General features: G+C 49.1%; 1 protein-coding gene across 1 annotated transcript; it reads left to right on the top strand.

Annotated features, from left to right (window-relative positions):
- Positions 1-288: 288 nt before the first annotated feature.
- TMEM272 (transmembrane protein 272) lies at positions 289-18,940 on the top strand. Its single transcript, XM_027590685.1, has 4 exons — positions 289-333; positions 8,900-9,056; positions 12,146-12,228; positions 18,602-18,940. Exons 1-4 carry the CDS (start codon positions 289-291, stop codon positions 18,938-18,940), a joined length of 624 nt encoding a protein of 207 aa, XP_027446486.1.

The raw sequence follows: 18,940 nt of genomic DNA, 5'->3' as shown, positions 1-18,940 counted from the left end.
TGCCAAATTGGACTTTTCCTCCACTATCACCTGCTGGAGTCCTTTGTGTCCCGAGGGGGCTGGGTCATGTTACAGAAGGCCCAGGCTACATCTTGACATTTGGAATATCCTGAAGCAAATCCCAAGCCCTGAGTTTCCTTGGGATGAAAGCATGCACCTCATGGTGAGAGATGTTGTCTAAGGCTTCCCACAAGGATCCCTTTATTCATGGTTCATCTGTAAAATCTTAGAGCAATAGTGTCAGGAAGTAGCAGTCCATAGGCAGGGCAGACCAAGGTAGAGCGGACGATGACGGGTGCCTGGCTACAACAGTATTGGCGTGTGGACAGCCATGTACTGTCTCCAGCTCCCCCTTCTCCCTCCCCCCGGGGGTCCAGCTCACTGCTGGCATATCATAGGAGCATAATACCTGTCCACTGGATACTAGATGGGTGAATGAATGAACCACCTTGTCCTCTAGCTGATGTGTCCAGCCCCCATCTCATCCTCCTCAGGCACAGCCTGACATTTTCTTCCCTGGGATGGCTCTGGGGGCTACGGACTCCCCCCCCCGCCCGCCAGGGCACACCTACTATGTGGGAGCCAGAGTGGGAGCAGTGGTACTGGAGCCTCTGCCCAGAGGCTCTGAGGCTCTGGCAGGAATGAAAAACACACAGGCAGGTTCGCTGCCCTCTGGAAGAGGCAACACCTTTGGCCATATTGTTGTTCTATGTTCTCCTGAAATTAACTGCCACCCCACCTCTCCACACACATCCCTACCCATTCTTGGAACGAGAGCCCCGACAGTGAGACCAAGTTAGCCAGAGAGGAAGTATTACTCTCAGGGTTCCCCAGAAAAAGGGATGTTTCTGGGTTATACCAGAAGTCCCCTGGTCTAGGCCATCAGCTCAAGTGCCCTTGAAAGGTGATGGAAAACCTTTGACTGGCCCTCCCCTATCTGGGGTCTCCTTGATCCCTGAGCTTGATCCCTGTTATTTGTTCTGTGGACAAGTCTGTCTTCAGCTTGGACCATGGAGGGCCTCCTATGTGCTCCCCCTGCCCCCTGCCTGGTCCCCTCAGCACACCCTCCACACATGGCCAGGGAGGTCTCTCCCTGCTGGTGACTCCCCATTCCTGCAGAACATCAGATCACTCGAAAGACACTTTGTAAGCTGAGCCCTGCTCACCTCTTGTGTCATCTCTTCCTTTTTGACTTCTCACCCTGGAAAATGTAGCCGGACAAAAACATCTCAGCTTCTCTGAAAACACTAGGCTCCCTTTGTCCCCTGGGCCTCCCAAAAGGGCACTTCTCCACTCTGAGCTCTCCTACCTCCCACTTGCCCTCGTAAAGATTGGATTAGGCAAAAATCTTCCATGGATGCTAAATCTAAGAGGAAATGTTGATGATCAACCAGCATGATGTTTGCATTGTCTTAGAATCTTTCCATAGGCTCCTTACTGGTTGGAAGGGAGAAAAAAATAGTAATTATGCAGTGGGAAAATTGGGGAAAACTTTGAGGTTCAAAATTAACATCACCAATGAGGGACAGGTGCCCATCACCTACACAGCAACCTGGCCAAGAACGTACAACTTTAATCTAAACACAAAGGAGCATCACAAATCCAAAGTGAGGAATGTTCTATTCAAAGACAGTGGAAAGTACTGTTGTCTTAGTCTGTTTGGGCTGCCATAGCAACTTACCCTAGACCGGGCGGCTTATAAACAACAAACATTTATTTCTCAAAGTTCTGGAGGTGGGAGGTCCAAGGTCGGGGTGCCAGCATGGGCCAGTTCTGATGAGAGCTCTTTTTCAGTGTCAGCCTGCTGACTTTTCATTGTATCTTCACATGGTGGGGAGCAGAGAGGAAGCAAGCTCTCTTGTGTTTCTTGTAAGAGCACTAATCTCTTTCATGGGGGCTCCATCCTCATGGCCTCATCTGATCTGAATTACCTCCCAAAGCCCCACCTCACCCTGGGGGTACAGTGTCAACATGAATTTAGGGAGGACACATTCAGTCCATACAACTATATTCTTCTAAAATGTCAACATCGCAGTAAATAAAGAACGGCTTTGGACATGTTCCAGATTCAAGGGGGCCACGGAGATAAAATAACAAAATGCAGTATCTGACCTTTGGATCCAAGGACTTTATTGGGTCAATAAAATTGGAATATGGATGGTAGGCTTAAGCGTTGTATCAATGGGAATTTAAGAAGTTGCCACCTTCTGTGCTTAGCGTGGAGCCTGCTTAAGATTCTCTCTCCCCCTCTGCCCCTCTGCCCTCCCCGCCACACTCTCTTAAAAAAAAAAAAAAAAAAAGAGAAGTTACCAACTGTACTGAGGTTATATAGGAGACTATCCCTCTCCTTAGGAAATATACAATGGGATTATTTCCAACTAAAAAGTTCGAAAAGTTAAAACAAGAAGCATGCAGACAAAAAAACCGAGTGATAGGTACCTGAATGTTTTTTCTATAATTCTCTACTTTTGTGAATGTTTAAGAATCTCATAATTAGGGGCACCTGGGTGGCTCAGTCAGTTAAGCATCCAACTCTTGATCTCAGCTCAGGTCTTGATCTCGGGGTCGTGAGTTCAAGCCCTGTGTCGGGCTCCATGCTGGATGCAGGGTCTACTTAACAAAAAAAAAAAAAAAAGAGAGAGAGAGAGAGGGAGAATTTCACAATGAACATTCCTCTTGGAATTTAGACTGGAAAAAAGCCTCCCTGGTCTTATCCCAAATTTCTTAAAATGTTGCCTTAGATGCATATACACCAGAGTGTTTTCCTTTCAAATGACTTTTAAATTTTCTTCTTCTTTCTGCATTTTCCACATTTCCTATTAAGTAGTATGTACTTATGCAATTAGATAGAAAAGTTGTATTTTTAAAACAGTCTTCAGATATCCCCTTAGGTTAATTTGCAGCTGGTCCCTATCCACATGTAAAGTTAGCCAAATGGTGGTGGGGAAGGGGAGAGGAGAGGGGCTTGGGGCCGCACTGGAGTGACCCATCCATCTGTCTGTCCATCAAAAGAGCAGGGCAGTCTCTGTCATGCATCAGACCCTACCAAGCCATCCGGCAGAACTTTCCAGAGCTGCCCTGGACCACTACCCAGCCCTGACCATCATCCTCCCATCTTATATATTCTTTTCTGTCAAGTTCACTCTGTTGCGGTACATTTGCTTCCTTGTGCCCTGACGCTGGCCTGGAGGATGAATTTAATAACTGGGAAGCAATGAAATCTTGATGAATGCATGTGCAGTGTGTGTGGCCTCCAGCCATCATGGGATAACTCAATTAAATGCGACGAGCGTGGTGAACCCAGGTCATTGACACCTATCAGGGCATCCTGGGAAGTGCTCTTGAGCTCCACAAGGAGACAGCAGCTGGAAAGGGGGCAACAAAGCACAGACTCAGGAGGGACGCCAGGAGAGAGGCCTTCCAGCCTGCGACTGGACCCAAAGAACTGTGCCCCTGGGTGTTTGCAGCCCCCCAGCGAGGTGGAGAGAGGCTCACAATACTCCGCACACTGAACGTAGAGTGGCAATTTTATTCTACAGTTCTGCTGTGAGCAGTAGTACATGTTGTGTTGTGTTGTTATTTTTTAATTTACTTTTAAAACTTGAAAACGTCTCTCCTTCTAGATAAAATTAGTCTGACTTCAGCTTCCTACTTGCCAGACTAGCGAGAAAATCCATCTTGGGCACTTCAGCCACATAGGAGTTCAGGTTGTAGGAGCTGAGGCTGGGGAGAGGGGGTGTCACTCTTTTGGGGCTTGGGGCAGAGAAGGCTTCCACTCTCCAGGGAAGGCTATGATGAGTCTATTTCAGACCCTTTGTGCAACTTTTAAAAGGCGCCCTCCTAGTAAGGGTAGCTTTAAGGACATATAGCTTAGGAGCAGATGGTGCTTTTCTTGGAAAAAAGGGCATCCCCTTCTTCCAGGCAGGGGGAGCCTCACCCAGGTCCCCTGTTCCCTGCGCCAACTGCCCAGCAGTATGCTGTCCCTGCCATGTGGCCAGTGCTGGTGCCAGGCTTGGGCTGTTTGGGTCTTTACAAGCCTGGAGGCCTGGTGCCCCCTTCTAGATGCTTCTTGTAGTAATTCCCACTGGATGCTGCCAGGCAAAGGGCCACCAACCACAGGTGCCATCAAAGAACTCCATTCCTCAGGGGCTTAAGAGGCTGCTCTCTCCCAGCTCCATGGCCCCCCCCCGCATCTGGGCTCTTTCCTCCATCCCTTTCCTTTGGGACAGTCCCACAGAACTGCTCTCACACTCGAAGAAAGCACAACGTGCCACCCTTGCCAGGATCAGCAAAGGAGATTCTAACATCTGCCCACCCAATACGTCTTACTAACTCACCCCATTACCTGAACAGCTGGAAGCCTTGAAACGTTGGACCGTCAAGAATGTGGGCAGTGGGGCTGGTTTCAGAACGTCCTGGGGCTCTGGACTCACGGATGCCTACAAGATGGCCTGACACATTACAGGCAGTGAATTCTGAACGAGACACGTGTCCTTTCCCAGAAGTTCCTCCTCTTTCCGTCCCTCGCATCTCTGTCAACGCCACCATCGTCCTTGTCACCCAAGCATAGCACTGGGGTCATGTCCCTGCTCCTTCCTCTTCTGCATCACCACACCCAACTGGTACTCAAGGCCCTGCCCTGCCTGTACCCTCGATTGCTCACCAGGCTCCATCATGGGTCAGCCTTCTCGTTGGTCCCCCTGCCCCGTCACCATGCCATGGCCCCATCCTTCTTCCAGCAGTTTGACTTTGATTATGTCACCCCCATCTCCAAATCCCGCAATGCCCTTTATCTTCCTAATAAAATTCAAAAACGCTCTATTCTCAAGATCTCTTCCCAATCTCATCTGCATTTGTCTATTACGAATGACCTATGCTCAGCTACACTCCCCAAAACCACTGTGAACTTTTCTTACTTGAATCTTTTGTCTCCTCTAGGAATTTCCCTTCCACTGAAAAGCCATCTCTCCACAACTCAGCCTTTCAAAACCCTATCCACCCATGAACACCAAGGCTATATCACCTCCTCCTGGAAGTGTTCCTTGATTGCCCTGGGACTCCCTTCCTCTGGGCTTCTTACTGCTTCGTGCACCGCTGCTGGCCCCTTTCACCCACTGATATGTACTGCTCCTTGGCTATGCCTCCCGTCTGTCTCCCTTATGAGGTTGTGAGGTCTGAGCCGGTGTGGCTCATCATGCCCATTTTGCATCTCCCTAAACCTTTGTCAAATACAGGAATACATGGGTGAATGTCTGTGATGAAGCGGGGTAGGCACCGAGCAAGTGCCACCCCCTGCAAGCTGCTTTGGCCTTGACCTCTGGGGTCGAGTGGGTGGCTATGAAACAAGCCAGGTGAGAGGATGCTGCAGGTGCTGATACAGGAGGGCAAGAGAAACAGGTGGGAAACACAAGGCAGAGATGGAATCACTGGCTGTATCAGGAGGGGACGGGAGTGGCATAGGGGGTGGGGTTTGGTGCCTTTAAGGATACAGGCAAGTGGGGAGGGCAGTTGGGAAAGAAGGGGCGTCTACTTTGAGGTTATCCTCCTGCGCCCTTTGCCACCTGCCTGCTGGGCGTTCGGTAGTCAGGGGAACCTTGAAAGGTGGTGTTGCAGAGAAAAACGACCGGGTTTTAGTCTTGGCTGCCACATTAAACTATTTCACCTTAAGCAAGAGCAGGGGATACACTTGCTATTCATAGGAACAGGTTCTGGAGATCCTCGAGAACAGACTAAGCTAAGAGTTGCCCACCTTTCCTGTCAAGATTACCCCTTTTAAAAAAGCTTTGAATACTTCTGGCTGCCCACTTCGACCCACAGCGAGGTGCTCCCATGTCTCCGATCAGCCATGGTGGGAGCGGCAGAGTTAAACCTACTTGAAGGTGTGAGCAAGGATGCTGAGCTGACTAATCCGGACACCATCTTCCTCCTCGCCCTCTCGCTAAGACAGGACTCAGTTTATCTGTGCTCTTGGCATAAAGAATGGTTTGGCTCCAACCCTCTGGTTCTAATATCCTCCCACACTGCTCTAACTCTGAATTATTTGCCCCTTTGAGACTCTCAGTTGATTTAGCTCTGTCACCGAGCTCTTTCAGACTGACCCGATAGAGACTCATTTTGTCAGAAACCAGAGGGCAGCACTCTGAGCCACCTCAGAATCCATGCTCAATAAGCTCAAAAGCATAGCAGTGTTTATTAGCGGTGGTCACTGCTGTCAAACCACTGCCCTGGCCTGAGCAAGGTCCTGAGGCAACTCAGCCTCTGTTGCAGAGAGCTCGGGTGACCCATCAGTGTGGAACCAGCTCTCCCAGGGGGCAGGTGGACCAGGGGGGAGGCTCAGCTTTCTGATCCCTGACTGGGGCTGCGCTGGTCCTTATTAGGACCAAGTGGTCAAGAAGCCCCGGTGTTGTTAACCGCTGATGACTTCCATCCCAGTGAAACCCTGCAGCCGCAGCACCTCGCGCTGCCCGGAACAAGCAGACTCTAAGGAAGGCCTGGCTGAAACCTCTCCGGCCCAGCTTATGAAAAAGATGGCATGCGGACGGCCTACTTCACCATCCCCCGGGGCAGTGGCTTTCAGACACAGATTCCCGGATCCTGTTTTGGAGAGATGCCGATTTTGTAGCTAGCGTGGCCACGGAACCCGAGAATGATGTCTCGGAGGTGGGGAGAGCAGGTTTGAGCCTTAGGCCCAGACAGGGGTACTGCAGAGAGGGGGCCTCTTGTGAGCTGGGGGCGCAGTCTGATGTCAGCTCCACAAAAGGAGCTCGGGTTTGGGACTGTCCCTGCTCAACTCATTCAAAGTCCCTGCGAACCACAGGGCCTCCCTCACTGCTGTTCTTCCAGTTCCCCATTTGGTCTCTAGGTGGGGTCTGGAATCAAAGGGAAGTCACACATCTTGAATAATAATAGTGGTGATAATGACAGTGGCTAACACGAGCCCTGTTTATCATGCAGCAGACCTTGTGTTTCTTGCCTTACGTGGGTTATGACACTCGATCATTTTAACAGATCTGTTAGGAAAGTTCTAGAATAATGCCTAGAATGATGATCAGCGTTATAGCTAATTCAGAGAAGCGTGATTTGAAGGGAGGAGTGAACACTGGGGCCGATCACTCTGCGTGCGTGTCCTCCTCGACATCTCCTGGAGGTGAAGGTCAAGGTTGGCATGAAGGGCAACTTAAGGGGGCCTGCTGAAGGGGAGGGGCAGTACCCTGCCGTGTCCATCCTGCTCTGCTCTGACAAGTAGGAGCAGAGCTTGTGGTTTGGTGTCGTGAATGTGAGGCTCTCGGCCACAGACACGCGCAGCCTCAGATCTTTTCTCCTCCAGAGACTACTGGGATTCACAAATAAATCTGAGATCTTTGATGATCCAAAACTGGAATGGGCCTTGTAGATGAAACTAATTACAGAGGATTCAGTGTAAGTAATGGAAAACCCAACTCAAGCTGGCTTAATTAATAAAGAGGATTTATTGGTTCATATCAACGGAAATAGTTTAGCTTCATGGGTGTGTAATTCAGTGGGTTACAAATGCCACTGAGGACCTAGTTTCTTCTTGCCTCTCCTTTTTGCCTTCCATGTGTCATTCTCAGGCTGACTCGCCTTCATGGTGGCAAGATGGCAGCCAGCAGTCCCTAGAGCATGGTGCTTGCACACCAGTGGCCAGGGAGGGAGAGAAGCCTTGCTCTTGCAAGTTTTACCCAAACAGTGAGAAAGCTTATTTCCTTTTTTCTCTACTCAAGTATGCTTGGCCCAAGATGAGTCATAAGCTTATTCACCAAATGATAACATATCCAATGAATACTACTCGGCCGATTAATTTAGAGCTAAACCTCATGCCCTTCTCCAAAGCCCAGGGTGGAGTCAGCTTGTGCCAGAGCACATTAACTGCATAGGAGACTGGGAAGGTGGGCAGGTGGGGAGATGAGAGCAAAAATTGGGGTGATTACCCAGAGAGGAAGGAGTGAAAGCTGAGGAAGCTACCATGATATGCGCTCCAAGATCCTGTCTCTGTTCTCAGCGCTGGCATCAGAACCTACCAGGATACATAAATGTGTGATGTTATCAAAACTTTAACATCGAGAACTGGGGCGGGGGGGGGAACAAGCTACCCAAAAGGCATTCAAATTCATAATTAAGAAAAAAAATGCTGGCCAAGCCAAACCTGCATGTGCAGGCCATTTAACAGATGGGGAGACCAAGAAACAAGGGGAAATAATTGCCTAATCATAGTAGTGCCATACACTGAGCTGGGGTGTGCATCTGCTAATGCATTGTACAGAAGAAGAACGTGACACCCCAGGAGGTCATCTAATTTGCCCAGAGCCACACAGCTAATGAGTGACAGTCCTAGGGCTATGCAACTCCCGTGCCACTCTCCTCTCCCAATGCCAGAGGGGTGAAATGGGGGCAGGAGCAGGAAGAAAAACCCCAAGCAAGCAGCAAAGAGCGCTCTTCCACTGTGTGTCAGTAAGAAGTTGTAGGAGACCATCTCCGAGCATATTCTGTGGGAGATGGAGCCAAAGAAACAGAAAGGGAAAAAGACTTCGTGAAGCAAATTCTGTAAGTGATAAATCAAGTTGTCAGTGAATCTTGGGCAGGGGAGGGGGAGAACCATCTGCAGTAGGGAGAGCCTCCCAGGAAGGGCAGGGTGGATCCTGCCTGGCTGGGCGAATGCTGGTGGCTTCCGGCATCCTGGCGGGCAGAGCTGCAGTTCATAAACTCCTTTTCTAGAAGCTGTCAGATTTGGGAGAGGTGGTGCAGGAAATGTGGGTCTTTGACCTGGCAGCACGCTCCTCGGCGACATTCAGCCCTCCCAGAGAGGCAAGTCTGGGCTTGCACCCGGCCCTCCCTACCGTGCAGTGGGGCAGGAACCTCCTGCCATCTGCCGACTTGCCAGAAGGTCGGGCCTCACGGAGGCAGCAGGAGACGGCACTGCGAAGGAAGCGAAAGGGTCTGCGTGTTTCTAAGCCGGTGTTTGCTCCTTCTCCTGGCAGCCTGCTTCATTTTCGTGCTCTCGGCCCTCCAGGCACCGCCACTCTCCGTGGCCTTCCCAGGTGAGCCGGCTGCTGAGCTGCTGGACCCCACAGGTCAGCCGCAGCCGGCCTCGGGACCACGGCGCTGCATCCTGAAGCATAAAACGTGTGCTAGGAAGAGCTGGCTGGACTGAGGAGGATTTCCAAACACATATTAATCATAACAGAATGACTTGGTTGAACGTTTTAAAAAGACTGACTCCTGGGTCTTGCCCTGGGACATATTGATGCAATATGTCCGGGGTGGGGACACATAGCTGCTTTTAAAAATCTGTGGCTAGATGATGTGGGCCAGGTTGGGGGCCAGTGGGCTGGAGGTTTCCCAAGGCCCCCTCCCAGCTCCTGGGTTCCCATGTGGAAGCCTGTCGTGAGCAGTGTGAGAAGTGCTACGGTAATGTGTTGGTGCTCTGTACATTTCTTTTGCTGAATGCATGAATAAATACTTCCATAAGTCACATATATTAAATAACCTCAGTAATCTGAAAGTATGAAGTGTCAAGGGAGTAGGAAGCTCCCTGAGTAGCTAAAAATCGTTGTCATGTGTCAGTCACTGAAATTAAAGTCAGGCCCTGGAATGTCGCGAATGGGGGCCCCTGGGTTCTGTACACAGAACTTAGCTAAACCCATTTCAGTAGAGACCTAGCAAGACTGGTGTTCTAGTCTCCAAGTTCACAGCCCACTGGAGTAGAAATTCAAAGGGCATGGGAGTTGTTGAATAAGACCCCAGTACCCTAATTGCTTAATGGGTTTGGGGTTTCCCTTTGAGGTGATGAAAATATTTTGGAACTACATAGAGGTGGCAGTTATACAACTTTGTGAATACACTCAGTGCCCCTGAATACTTCACTTTAAAATGGTTAACTTTATTTTATGTGACTTTCACTCAAGAAAAAAAAAGGCAGCTAAATACTAAAAAACAAAAAACTAATACAAAATAGGACTTTTAGATTTGTAATAAGCAAAAGCTGACAGCTTGATGGGAAATAAAAGAACAAAATAAAACTCTAAAGTTTGCCCAGAACTAAAGTAGCTAAGAAGTCTAGGGCCGTTTAGTAGAAGGGCAGATAATTCAACCACTTCAGTAGGCCCTGAAGCTGTCATTATTATAGGGAGTTCAAAAAAAACCATGTATTATACGGCTCTGCTCGACCCTGCTTAGGAAGTCAGGAGTATCCTTTAAAAAAAAGTCCTGTGCAAAATCTATCAAGTGAAAGATAGATTTTTATTGGGGGGGGAGGGAGAAGCTTTTGGAGCCTGTCATCTAGTTATCTGGAAAATGACTTTAACTGGAATAGTTCATTCACTAATAAGGCTGCTTAAATGAAGCAAGAACCTACAAGGCCCGTTCCCATAGACATTACACTAAAATCCCTACACTCACTGCAGGAAGAGAGTATTGAGGAATCACTGCTCCGTGGTTATGAGTTTCTGTTTGGGGCGTTGAAAACGTTCTAGAACTAGATAGTGCTGACCAATGCACAAGATTGGGAATATAATTAGTGCCCCTGGATCATACATGTAAAAATGGTTACAATGGCAAAATATTGTTATATTTATTATATCACAATAAAACATGTAAAAACATAATTTTAAAAACCCCATAATATGAGCCTGCCCAAAAAGCCTAAAGAAGGTCATTGTGATCCTGCCAATCAGATAGAAAGCAAATCTAGAGGTAAGGTAGGTACTAAGCAATACGTGAAGAACACAAGGGGAAAGACGATTTATTAAATTTATTAGGATCCTCTGAAGCCATCTGTGCGCTGTTTGACCCTCCTGTGAGGAGCATCTGCTTTTATTCATTAGGAATGAGCAGATATAGAAGTCATTACTCAATGTTCATCTCGCAGCTGGGTTTTGAATTGAAAGGCAGTTCATATCCAACAACGTTGGCATCCAGCATTTAAAGGTCTTTGTGTGAAAAGGTTCCATCGAGACTTGGAAAGTATTTCCATCTAGTAATGACTTCAGTGGAACATCAGAGATATCTAGGAAGGCAAGCCTCCCCAGGTTGATGATTGGAGCAACGTACGTATTTGGTTTTACTCTGGGGCCCTTAATTTGTGGGTCTCTGCCTACCCAGGAATTTTTATTAATTTCAGTGGAATATGGTGTTGCCGTGGGGAAATGGCTTATTTCCTCTAAGTGCCAAGGCATTCATGGGAAATAAAAATCAAATCAGAGCTAAAGATTTAAATGTCATTTTAACAGAACCCTTCGATTTTACAGTGAGCATCCCCTTTCTGGGGCTCTGTTGACAGATGTATCGGTCAGGGTAACTTGACCGCGCTGCGGTAATAAATTAGCCCCAGAATCTCAGTGGCTCAGCGCTATAAAGGTTTATTTCCCGCTCATGAAAATTCCACTGTGGGTCAGGAGCCTCTCCAGGGTTCCAGAGGACTCCGCAGGGTAATGTGATGACTTCCCACTCCAAATTACTTTAGTCTTGAGCACTGACCATTCCAACCCACGGATTCCAGGAGGTCAAAGCAGGGGAAGAAAACCAAGGGTCACATGTCAGTTTTTAAAGGCTTTGGCCCCAAAGTATCCCACGGGGCATGGGTCAGAAGTAGTCATACAGCACTGGGCTACCCACAAGGGGGCTGGGAAATGTCAGGGACGCTCGCGGAGCCGTCAATGTCTCCTCACAGCCGAGATGTGTGCTGGAACCCATCCAAAGCCTGGTCATTTGAGCCAGATTGGTCACGGAGGGCAACAGGCAGTTTTTTTCATATATTTTAAATAATATATCGTACCACCATTGGTTGATAATAGGCCTAGAAGACAGAGGCCTGAGAAAAGTAGAGAAAGCATTACTAGTGGGATTAAAATTACCATTAAGAAAGGGTACAGCCAGTTAATAGCCAGACGAAGTGATGTCTGATCCCTGCTCTGCCTGATGTCTGGTGGACAGCCATTCATTCCCCTGAGCATCCTAACGATCAGGTGGCCAGTGAGACCGGGCGCACTCCACAAGCAGGGAATCGATCAGGTTACAGTTTATGTGAGGAGCATCTGGGCTTCTGCAGAAATCTCATGAATCTTCCCAATTGGCATTGTGCTCTTGAATGCATTTCTCTTAATCCTCGTTTGTCCTCTCCCCTTTGTAGGAATGAAGTTTTTGGAGGACTGCCCCACACACCTCCTCATTCATCTCTGTTTGCTAGTAGCTGGGATCATTGGAGCCTTAAAGGTGAAGTATATATATCCGTTGTTTGTAGTTCTTACAGAAATGTAACTTACGGGCACCGTGGTATGCATCCTTTAATTGTTTGCTGCTCACAGAGGAGCCAGAACACTCCCCCCGCCCCCGCCCGCAACCTGCCCCCAAAGCTCAGGGTTGTGGAAACAACAGAGCAAGGTGGGTCCTGGAGTCTGTTTGCAGAGACATGGATTTTTCCAGATGAGGAGCGTTCACCCAGAGCTGGGCATCTTAGCAATCGCTTTCCTCCTGCTGCCCTGAGTTCAGTGTGCTGAGCGGCTTTGGTCCGACAGCAGTTGACAAAGAGGAGTCACTGACTGCCAATTAATTTTACCTTTGAATCCAGCCAGTCTAATCTTGGCCTTTCTCTGTGCTTCTTTTTAAAAAGTTTCCTGTGAAGGGCAGTGGAGTTTGCAGCTAGTTCAAATGTATTTAATTTGAGCAGCTCTTATTTCTGTTTTTCTCCTCATTCTTAGTTGATTAGCACCGAATCCGTTAGCTGCAGTCATCAATCAAACATTAAACTTGGATGTTCAGGGGTAGGAGTGCTTCTCTGTGATTCTCAGCTTATGTCAGTGTAGGGAGCCGATTTGCTCATGGGTTGTATTGACATCTGTTTTCACAGGAAAAGTGACAGAAGAAAAAATATGGAGGGGCCTGCGTAGTCTGCAGTTAGTTTCCAAACCCCTGGCCCACAGAAATGTCCCACCTGCCCAAAGCACCTCAGGCCTAAGGTATGTTAGGTCTGCCTCCATTTATCAGCGACCCTTCCCAACGGTCCACGCCCCGCTCAGAGCTTCCTGTATCCAAAGCTAGAACACACAAGCATCCATTTTTCCAACATGGTTTCATAAAAATGAAGCGCAAGACGGGGCACCTGATGGCTCCGTTGGTTAAGCGGCTGCCTTCAGCTCAGGTCATGATCCTGGAGCCCCGGGATCGAGTCCCGCATCAGACCCCCTACTCAGCGGGGAGCCTGCTTCTCCCTCTGACCCTCCCCCTCTCATGTTCTCTCGCTCTGTCTCATTCTTTCTCTCTCAAATAAATGAATAAAATCTTTTTAAAAAATGAAGCACAAGAGAAAACAATCAAGAGTACCATGTATAAAATTTCATTGGGACCCACTGTCGGATTTCTTTGCCGGCTTCCTTCTGGAGCTTGGGGCCTTCAGGAGATGCTGGCTGGTGGCATTGGTCAGGGTACTGATAGGACATCAAAGGAATGTCTTCAAGATTGCCGCTCTCATTTGCAGCCAGAAGTCACTGGCTCAGATCATGGGAAACGTGTCTGATTTGGGGCAAGTGCTCGGAGCCTTTTGTGCCCGAGTTACTTCACTAGTAAATGCCCGCAGGTCCCGAAAGCAGTCTGGGGGGTCAATGTTCTGGAATGTGCAGTAACACGTGGTCCCCCCCCCCCGTAACAACATCCCTACGGGATCTGCCTGGGACTCTGTTTAGCTCCAGGGAAACCCAGAGGCTCTCTGCTCAGTGGGGCTGCCTATCCCCTGTGGCCCCGTGGTGTTAGGGCAAAGCTCTGATGGATTGAGCACCATAGAGATGTACCAAACAAGGGCAAAGTTTTCAGCAATTACCTCCGCTCAGCCCTCTCTCACTTGACTAGCTCATCATCAGGCTGTGAACTGGAACTTTCCTGTGGAGATGTTACCGTCCATGGGGCCTGTTCCTCTCTTAACAACGGCAAACTTTTCCTTTATGAAATCCAGCCCAGAACCCAAAGGTAATTTATTTTAATGAACAAACTAGGGCCCTAATAAACAGCATTGATTTTTTCCCCCTGGCAATCTAAATCTGCTTGAAGTCAAATTAAATTTTTGTGCGCATCATGGCGAGGTACTACACAGTGAGTCCATAACCGTTAGCCCAACAGCAGGCAGATTTATAGAATCCCCAGACAGAGAAGTTTGAGGGTGAGGCCAGTGCTTTGTATTTAACCCTCTCGGGACACTGCATCACGATGCCCAGTGTCCTCTCTGAAATGCATCAGATCCGCCACAGTGTTACATTTTATTGAAGAGAAAGCTGAGTGGACCTTTCCCAGAGTCACCAAAAAGAACTGAGAGTCACAACCCCCTGGAAAGATCAGAAAGTGAATTTAGTAGGTTGTAACCGTTAAAAAAAAAAAAAAAAAAAAAAACAGAATAGAAACTCTCAGAGTACCCAGTAAGTACTGTGTGGCACACATGTACACATGTGTGTTTGGGTACGTTGGCCACATAGTTTATCATCCAACCTGGGGCGCTTTTTCGAGTACAAGCTCTAATAACAGTCCTAAGCTCTAATAACAGTCAGGAAAACAGCACAAACCACGACTGCTCTGAGCCAGCAAAGGACATACAGTCCCCCAACTACTAGGTTGTGATGTAAAATGTATTTGTTACTGAGGGTCACGATAAAAAGAAAGGTTCAGAAACACTGATTTAGTGGCCATTTCCCTACCTAACCCTCCACTTCATCTTCCAATAGTCCACTGCTCAGTAAGAATTTCTAGCACCCGGTGAGCCCTTACCATGTACCACGTGCAGTGTTAAGGGCTCTGCCCTTAGTCCTTACAAGACCTTTTGGAGGCAGGTACTTGTATCAGAAAGGATTTTTGAATACAAGGAATAAGAACTGCCCACAAAGCAGTCCAAGGAGGGTAGCCAGATCCATGGGCCTTGGGCCTCTTGCTGCTCCCTCCCCCTAGCATGCTGAGAGTGTGGGGGAGGTGCCTCTAGGGAGCGCAGATGCTGGGATTTTCTCTCCTGTACACCTGTGATGGGTGAGGGACACCCACGGGATCGGGCCCTGCTAGGAAGGAAAATGGGCGCTGAGTAACTGAAAGCCGGACTGTACCATCAGCTCCAGCTTACAGATGAGGAGACTGAGGCTTACAGGTTGCTTCTCTTGAGTTTATGGCAGAGCAGGTGTGCCATCCACTCCTGCCCGAACTCACAGTTCCCCTCAGCGGCCCTTCTCCATCAAACTGTTTCTCTCCTGTTCCCCAAACCCATCACCCTTCACCCTCACCACACCACTTCTGCTCCAAGGAGGTCCCTCCCACATTTCCCTGCTCACAGGGGTCCAGAGCAGACTTCCTTCTTCCAGGAAGTCCTCCTTGGGTGAGCCGGCTCTGTGCAGGTGGCTCTCTGGACCTCTCTGAGCCTTCACTCTCCTTTTCTTATGGAAATAATCTGCCTCCCAACCAGGCTCTAAGTCATACTTCTAGAAAACCTGGGCAGGGTTGGACCAAACGGGAGCACTTTCCCAGCAAAGAGCCCCTCCTACTGAACATTCTCTGATTTAGACATCTGGGGAATGTGGTGTAGACAATAGCCACAAGTGTGGACCGACACCCATCTCATCCTTTTTACCCACTGTGGACCTGGCTTGAAGGGAAGAAATGACTTACCTTCTCTGCTCCTTGGTGCCCTCATCCATGGAGCAGAGACGATAATAAGCAGCTCCATGGTTGGTGTGAGCATTAACTGAGATCATACAGGCCAAGCAGCAGACCAACAACTTTACTTAGGCTGTGCTGTCTTTTCATAAGTAATAACTCTTCATGGTAGAAAATAAGAGAATAGGAGAAGCACAAAGAAGAAAATCAAAATCACCTGTAAATTCCACCACCCAGAGAAAATCACTGCCGATATTTTGGCCTGATGGCTCCAGCTGCGGTGCCCCCAGGTACCCATTTATTTAATGCAGTTCGCCTCAGTTCTCTGGGAGCGTTAATCGAGAAGGTGCACGTTGGGCACTCACTCCTGCACGGGGACCTCCCTCTGTACAAGGCCCATTGCCAGAGACACTGTCACCATTGCACACAGAGCCCCCAGGTAAGTCTGTCTCACCTGTCACTCTTCACCCCCAGGCTCTGATCCCACCATCCTGCAGGTCCCCACCACTTACATTTGCATCTGGAATTTTAAATGTGACCCGTCCAAATCTGAAATCATTATCCACCTAAAGGCACAGCTTTGGGCTCCTCTGTCCTCTGTCTCTCTTGATATGATCACCCACTCCACTGCCCTGGCATGGAACCTTGTTTGCTCCATCTCTTGGCTCTGTGCTGCCCCCTCGCCAATCTGCCACACTGTCGGTTATTGGAGGATTTTTTCTGAAGCCCAGTTCTCCATGGGTTAGGGGTGCCATGAGGTTGGCCTTAGAAGAGGCGGGGAGCCTGGGACTCTGGAAAAGAATGGATGAGCAGCACAGGTCTACAGAAGACATCATAGATCAAGTTGCTAGACACAGGGAAGATAGGGAACCAGGCTTCCTTAGCAAAGATGACTTGTGGTCTTCTGTGGGTGCATCTTTAGAGGAAGCATCTGGAACCGAAACACGTGAGTGCCGTCAGAGCTGGGTGGGATGGTGGTCCTTTGTGAAATAAAATGCGAGCAGCATTTCAAAGGGGAGCCAGGAACTACCCACTAGGGGCGAGATAGTCTTTGTCCCTCTACGAGGAATTAGCAAGGCTAATGCTCAAAGGTCAAGGGTGTGTGCTCTTGACTGGATGGATTCGTAAGGACAGGAGGGACACACTCATGCTCCATGGCCCTGCCTGGAATTGCAGATCCCTGGAGATGGTGAGTGGTGGAAGTACCCAACACAAGTAATTATCTGTTTATGAGCCTCTTGCTGAAGAACTGGGGCTCCAGGAAAATAAGGACTAAAATTGACCTTTGGAGGCATGGAAGCGTGGTCCCATGGCATCTGGAACTGACCAGGCCTGCCAAGTGGCCTGGAGGTAGCAGGCAAGTCTGCTGGGGGCTCCTCATAGGGCAGAGGGTCCAGCATCAGGACCAGGCATCCATGTTACAAAGTCATGTGTGGTGGAAGTGTGCTAATGATAAGGAAAATCTGTGTCCTAAGATGGCCGACTGAGCCAACGAGAGAGTCCCAGTCCTTGCCCCAGGGCTCTTCCGGGTTCTTCTCCCTTCCCCGCTTCACACACGCGCCAAAAGTGCGAAGTGTGCGGAAGTAGAAGTGTATAAATTGCCCCCTTTGTTTGTGCTCAGGGCTCAGATCTTTGGAGATCGCTCTCCTCTGAGCCCACCGGCGTTAAATAAACCTCCTATCCTCCAAGATCTCCGGGTGCTGCTTGGTTCTTCTGTCTGGCGATCTAGTCCAGGTTCCGTAACACTAGGATGGGAGAAGGGAAAGTCTGTCCACAGACACAATGAATTGAGGGTGAGGACAGTGATGGACAGACACAATGAACTGGGGGTGAGAAGACCGTGGGACCCCAGAGCAGAGCGAAGGGCAGCCCTGAGGCACGAGCCATGGGTTGTGACTGAGGAAAGTTGTGAGCAAGAGGGAAGGTACACCAACATGGCTGGACCCTGCCCTTCGTTCCAGTGTGGAAGGAATTACTGGAGGTACACCCAGCATGGCAGCTTTCCTTGGCCAGGTGAGGAGCAAGGAGCCTCCTGGGTTTCTAGCTTGGGCAGTGTCACCAAATGAGGGGAATATGGCAAGTAACAAATCCTGTTGTTAACATACTGAGCTGAGGGCCTGAGGATACTCAGTGGAGCTTCACATGCGTCTGAAGTCTGGGCGAAAGTTCTGGAAGGGAGCTGCAGACTTGGGTTCCATCAGCCTATATGCAGGTGAAGTCGGGGCCTGGGACACATTTGAGGGTCACCAAAGAGGGAAGCTACTGGAAGACGCAGAGACGCAGAGTGGCTTGGGGGAAGGATGCCAGCATTGGTTGAAGACAGAGCTGGTGATCTACTCTAGCTCTTCCACTTTTCATGCACGTGACCTTGGCCAAGATCCTTAAACTTCCTGGTCTTTAACTTCTTTGTTTCTAAAGTGAGAACAGTAATGTGCGTTCCATAGGGTTGTTTTAAATAAGACAACATGCCTAAAAGCACTTAGCGTCTGCATTACTGAGCTCAGGCTGCCGGGACAAGATGCCACAGACCCAGTGGCTTAAACAACAGGTGGGGAGGAGGGCGCTTCCAGCTGATGACCCCAGGCAGGTTTGTGGCCATGGGAGGAGGGGGAGAAGCAGGTCACTGGAGCCAGGAAGGCCAAGGATGACCTCAAGGCTGATGAAGCAAACCAGAGCAACAGCAAAACTCTGGGTGCAGAGATGAATTTCAGTCGACGAATCCCTTCTCCAAAGCAGCTCACACATCTCAAAGGCAAATGCTACCAGGGATGCTGACTCAGGATTGATGCCTTCATTCTTGCCAGTTCTCATTCTTCAAAAGTAAATTTCACTCCTTGGCGGCATTTCGAACTCCAGTGTGCACACTTTTCATAATAAATAAATCTCTCTGTTTCTCCCCTACCTTCTCCCCCGCCCCCCTACTTTGCTGCTCTGCCCTCTGACCCCTTCACTTCCTACCACAACCCAGGGGTCTCTCCTGCTGTACGACTCCACGAGGATGAGGCAGCTTCTGTCCAAGGCCATGGTGATCGACAATGACAATGATGATGAATATCCCTGGAGGCAGAATGCACACAAGTATTATAGACACCTCAGCCTCAGCCTCTTCCTCTGCCTCTGTTTCATTCTGGGAAACCACTGGGTCTTTTCCGTTTACCTGCCTGATTTTATTCCCCCTTTCCAGCAGCCTCAGGATTACTGGGACAAAACCCTGTACCTCTTTGCAGTAGGGGTCCTCGTGCTCAGCCACACCGTGCTGGGCCTACTGGTCCTATGCAGCGGTTGTGTCTACGTGTGGTCCAGGTGA

The sequence above is a fragment of the Zalophus californianus genome, chromosome 3 (genome assembly GCF_009762305.2).
Source record: "Zalophus californianus isolate mZalCal1 chromosome 3, mZalCal1.pri.v2, whole genome shotgun sequence".
In the NCBI taxonomy this organism is placed as follows: Eukaryota; Metazoa; Chordata; class Mammalia; order Carnivora; family Otariidae; genus Zalophus; species Zalophus californianus.
The sequence above is the reverse complement of the archived record's forward strand: the minus strand, read 5'-3'. Positions and strand labels throughout refer to the sequence as shown.

Bases quoted from the DNA above. Each gene is read 5' to 3' on its own strand.
- TMEM272 (XM_027590685.1), top strand. From the start codon at position 289: ATGACGGGTGCCTGGCTACAACAGTATTGGCGTGTGGACAGCCAT. The intron at 334-8,899 runs GTACTGTCTCCA...CCGACTTGCCAG, and splicing joins ATTGGCGTGTGGACAGCCAT to AAGGTCGGGCCTCACGGAGG. The intron at 12,229-18,601 runs GTGAAGTATATA...ACCACAACCCAG, and splicing joins GGATCATTGGAGCCTTAAAG to GGGTCTCTCCTGCTGTACGA.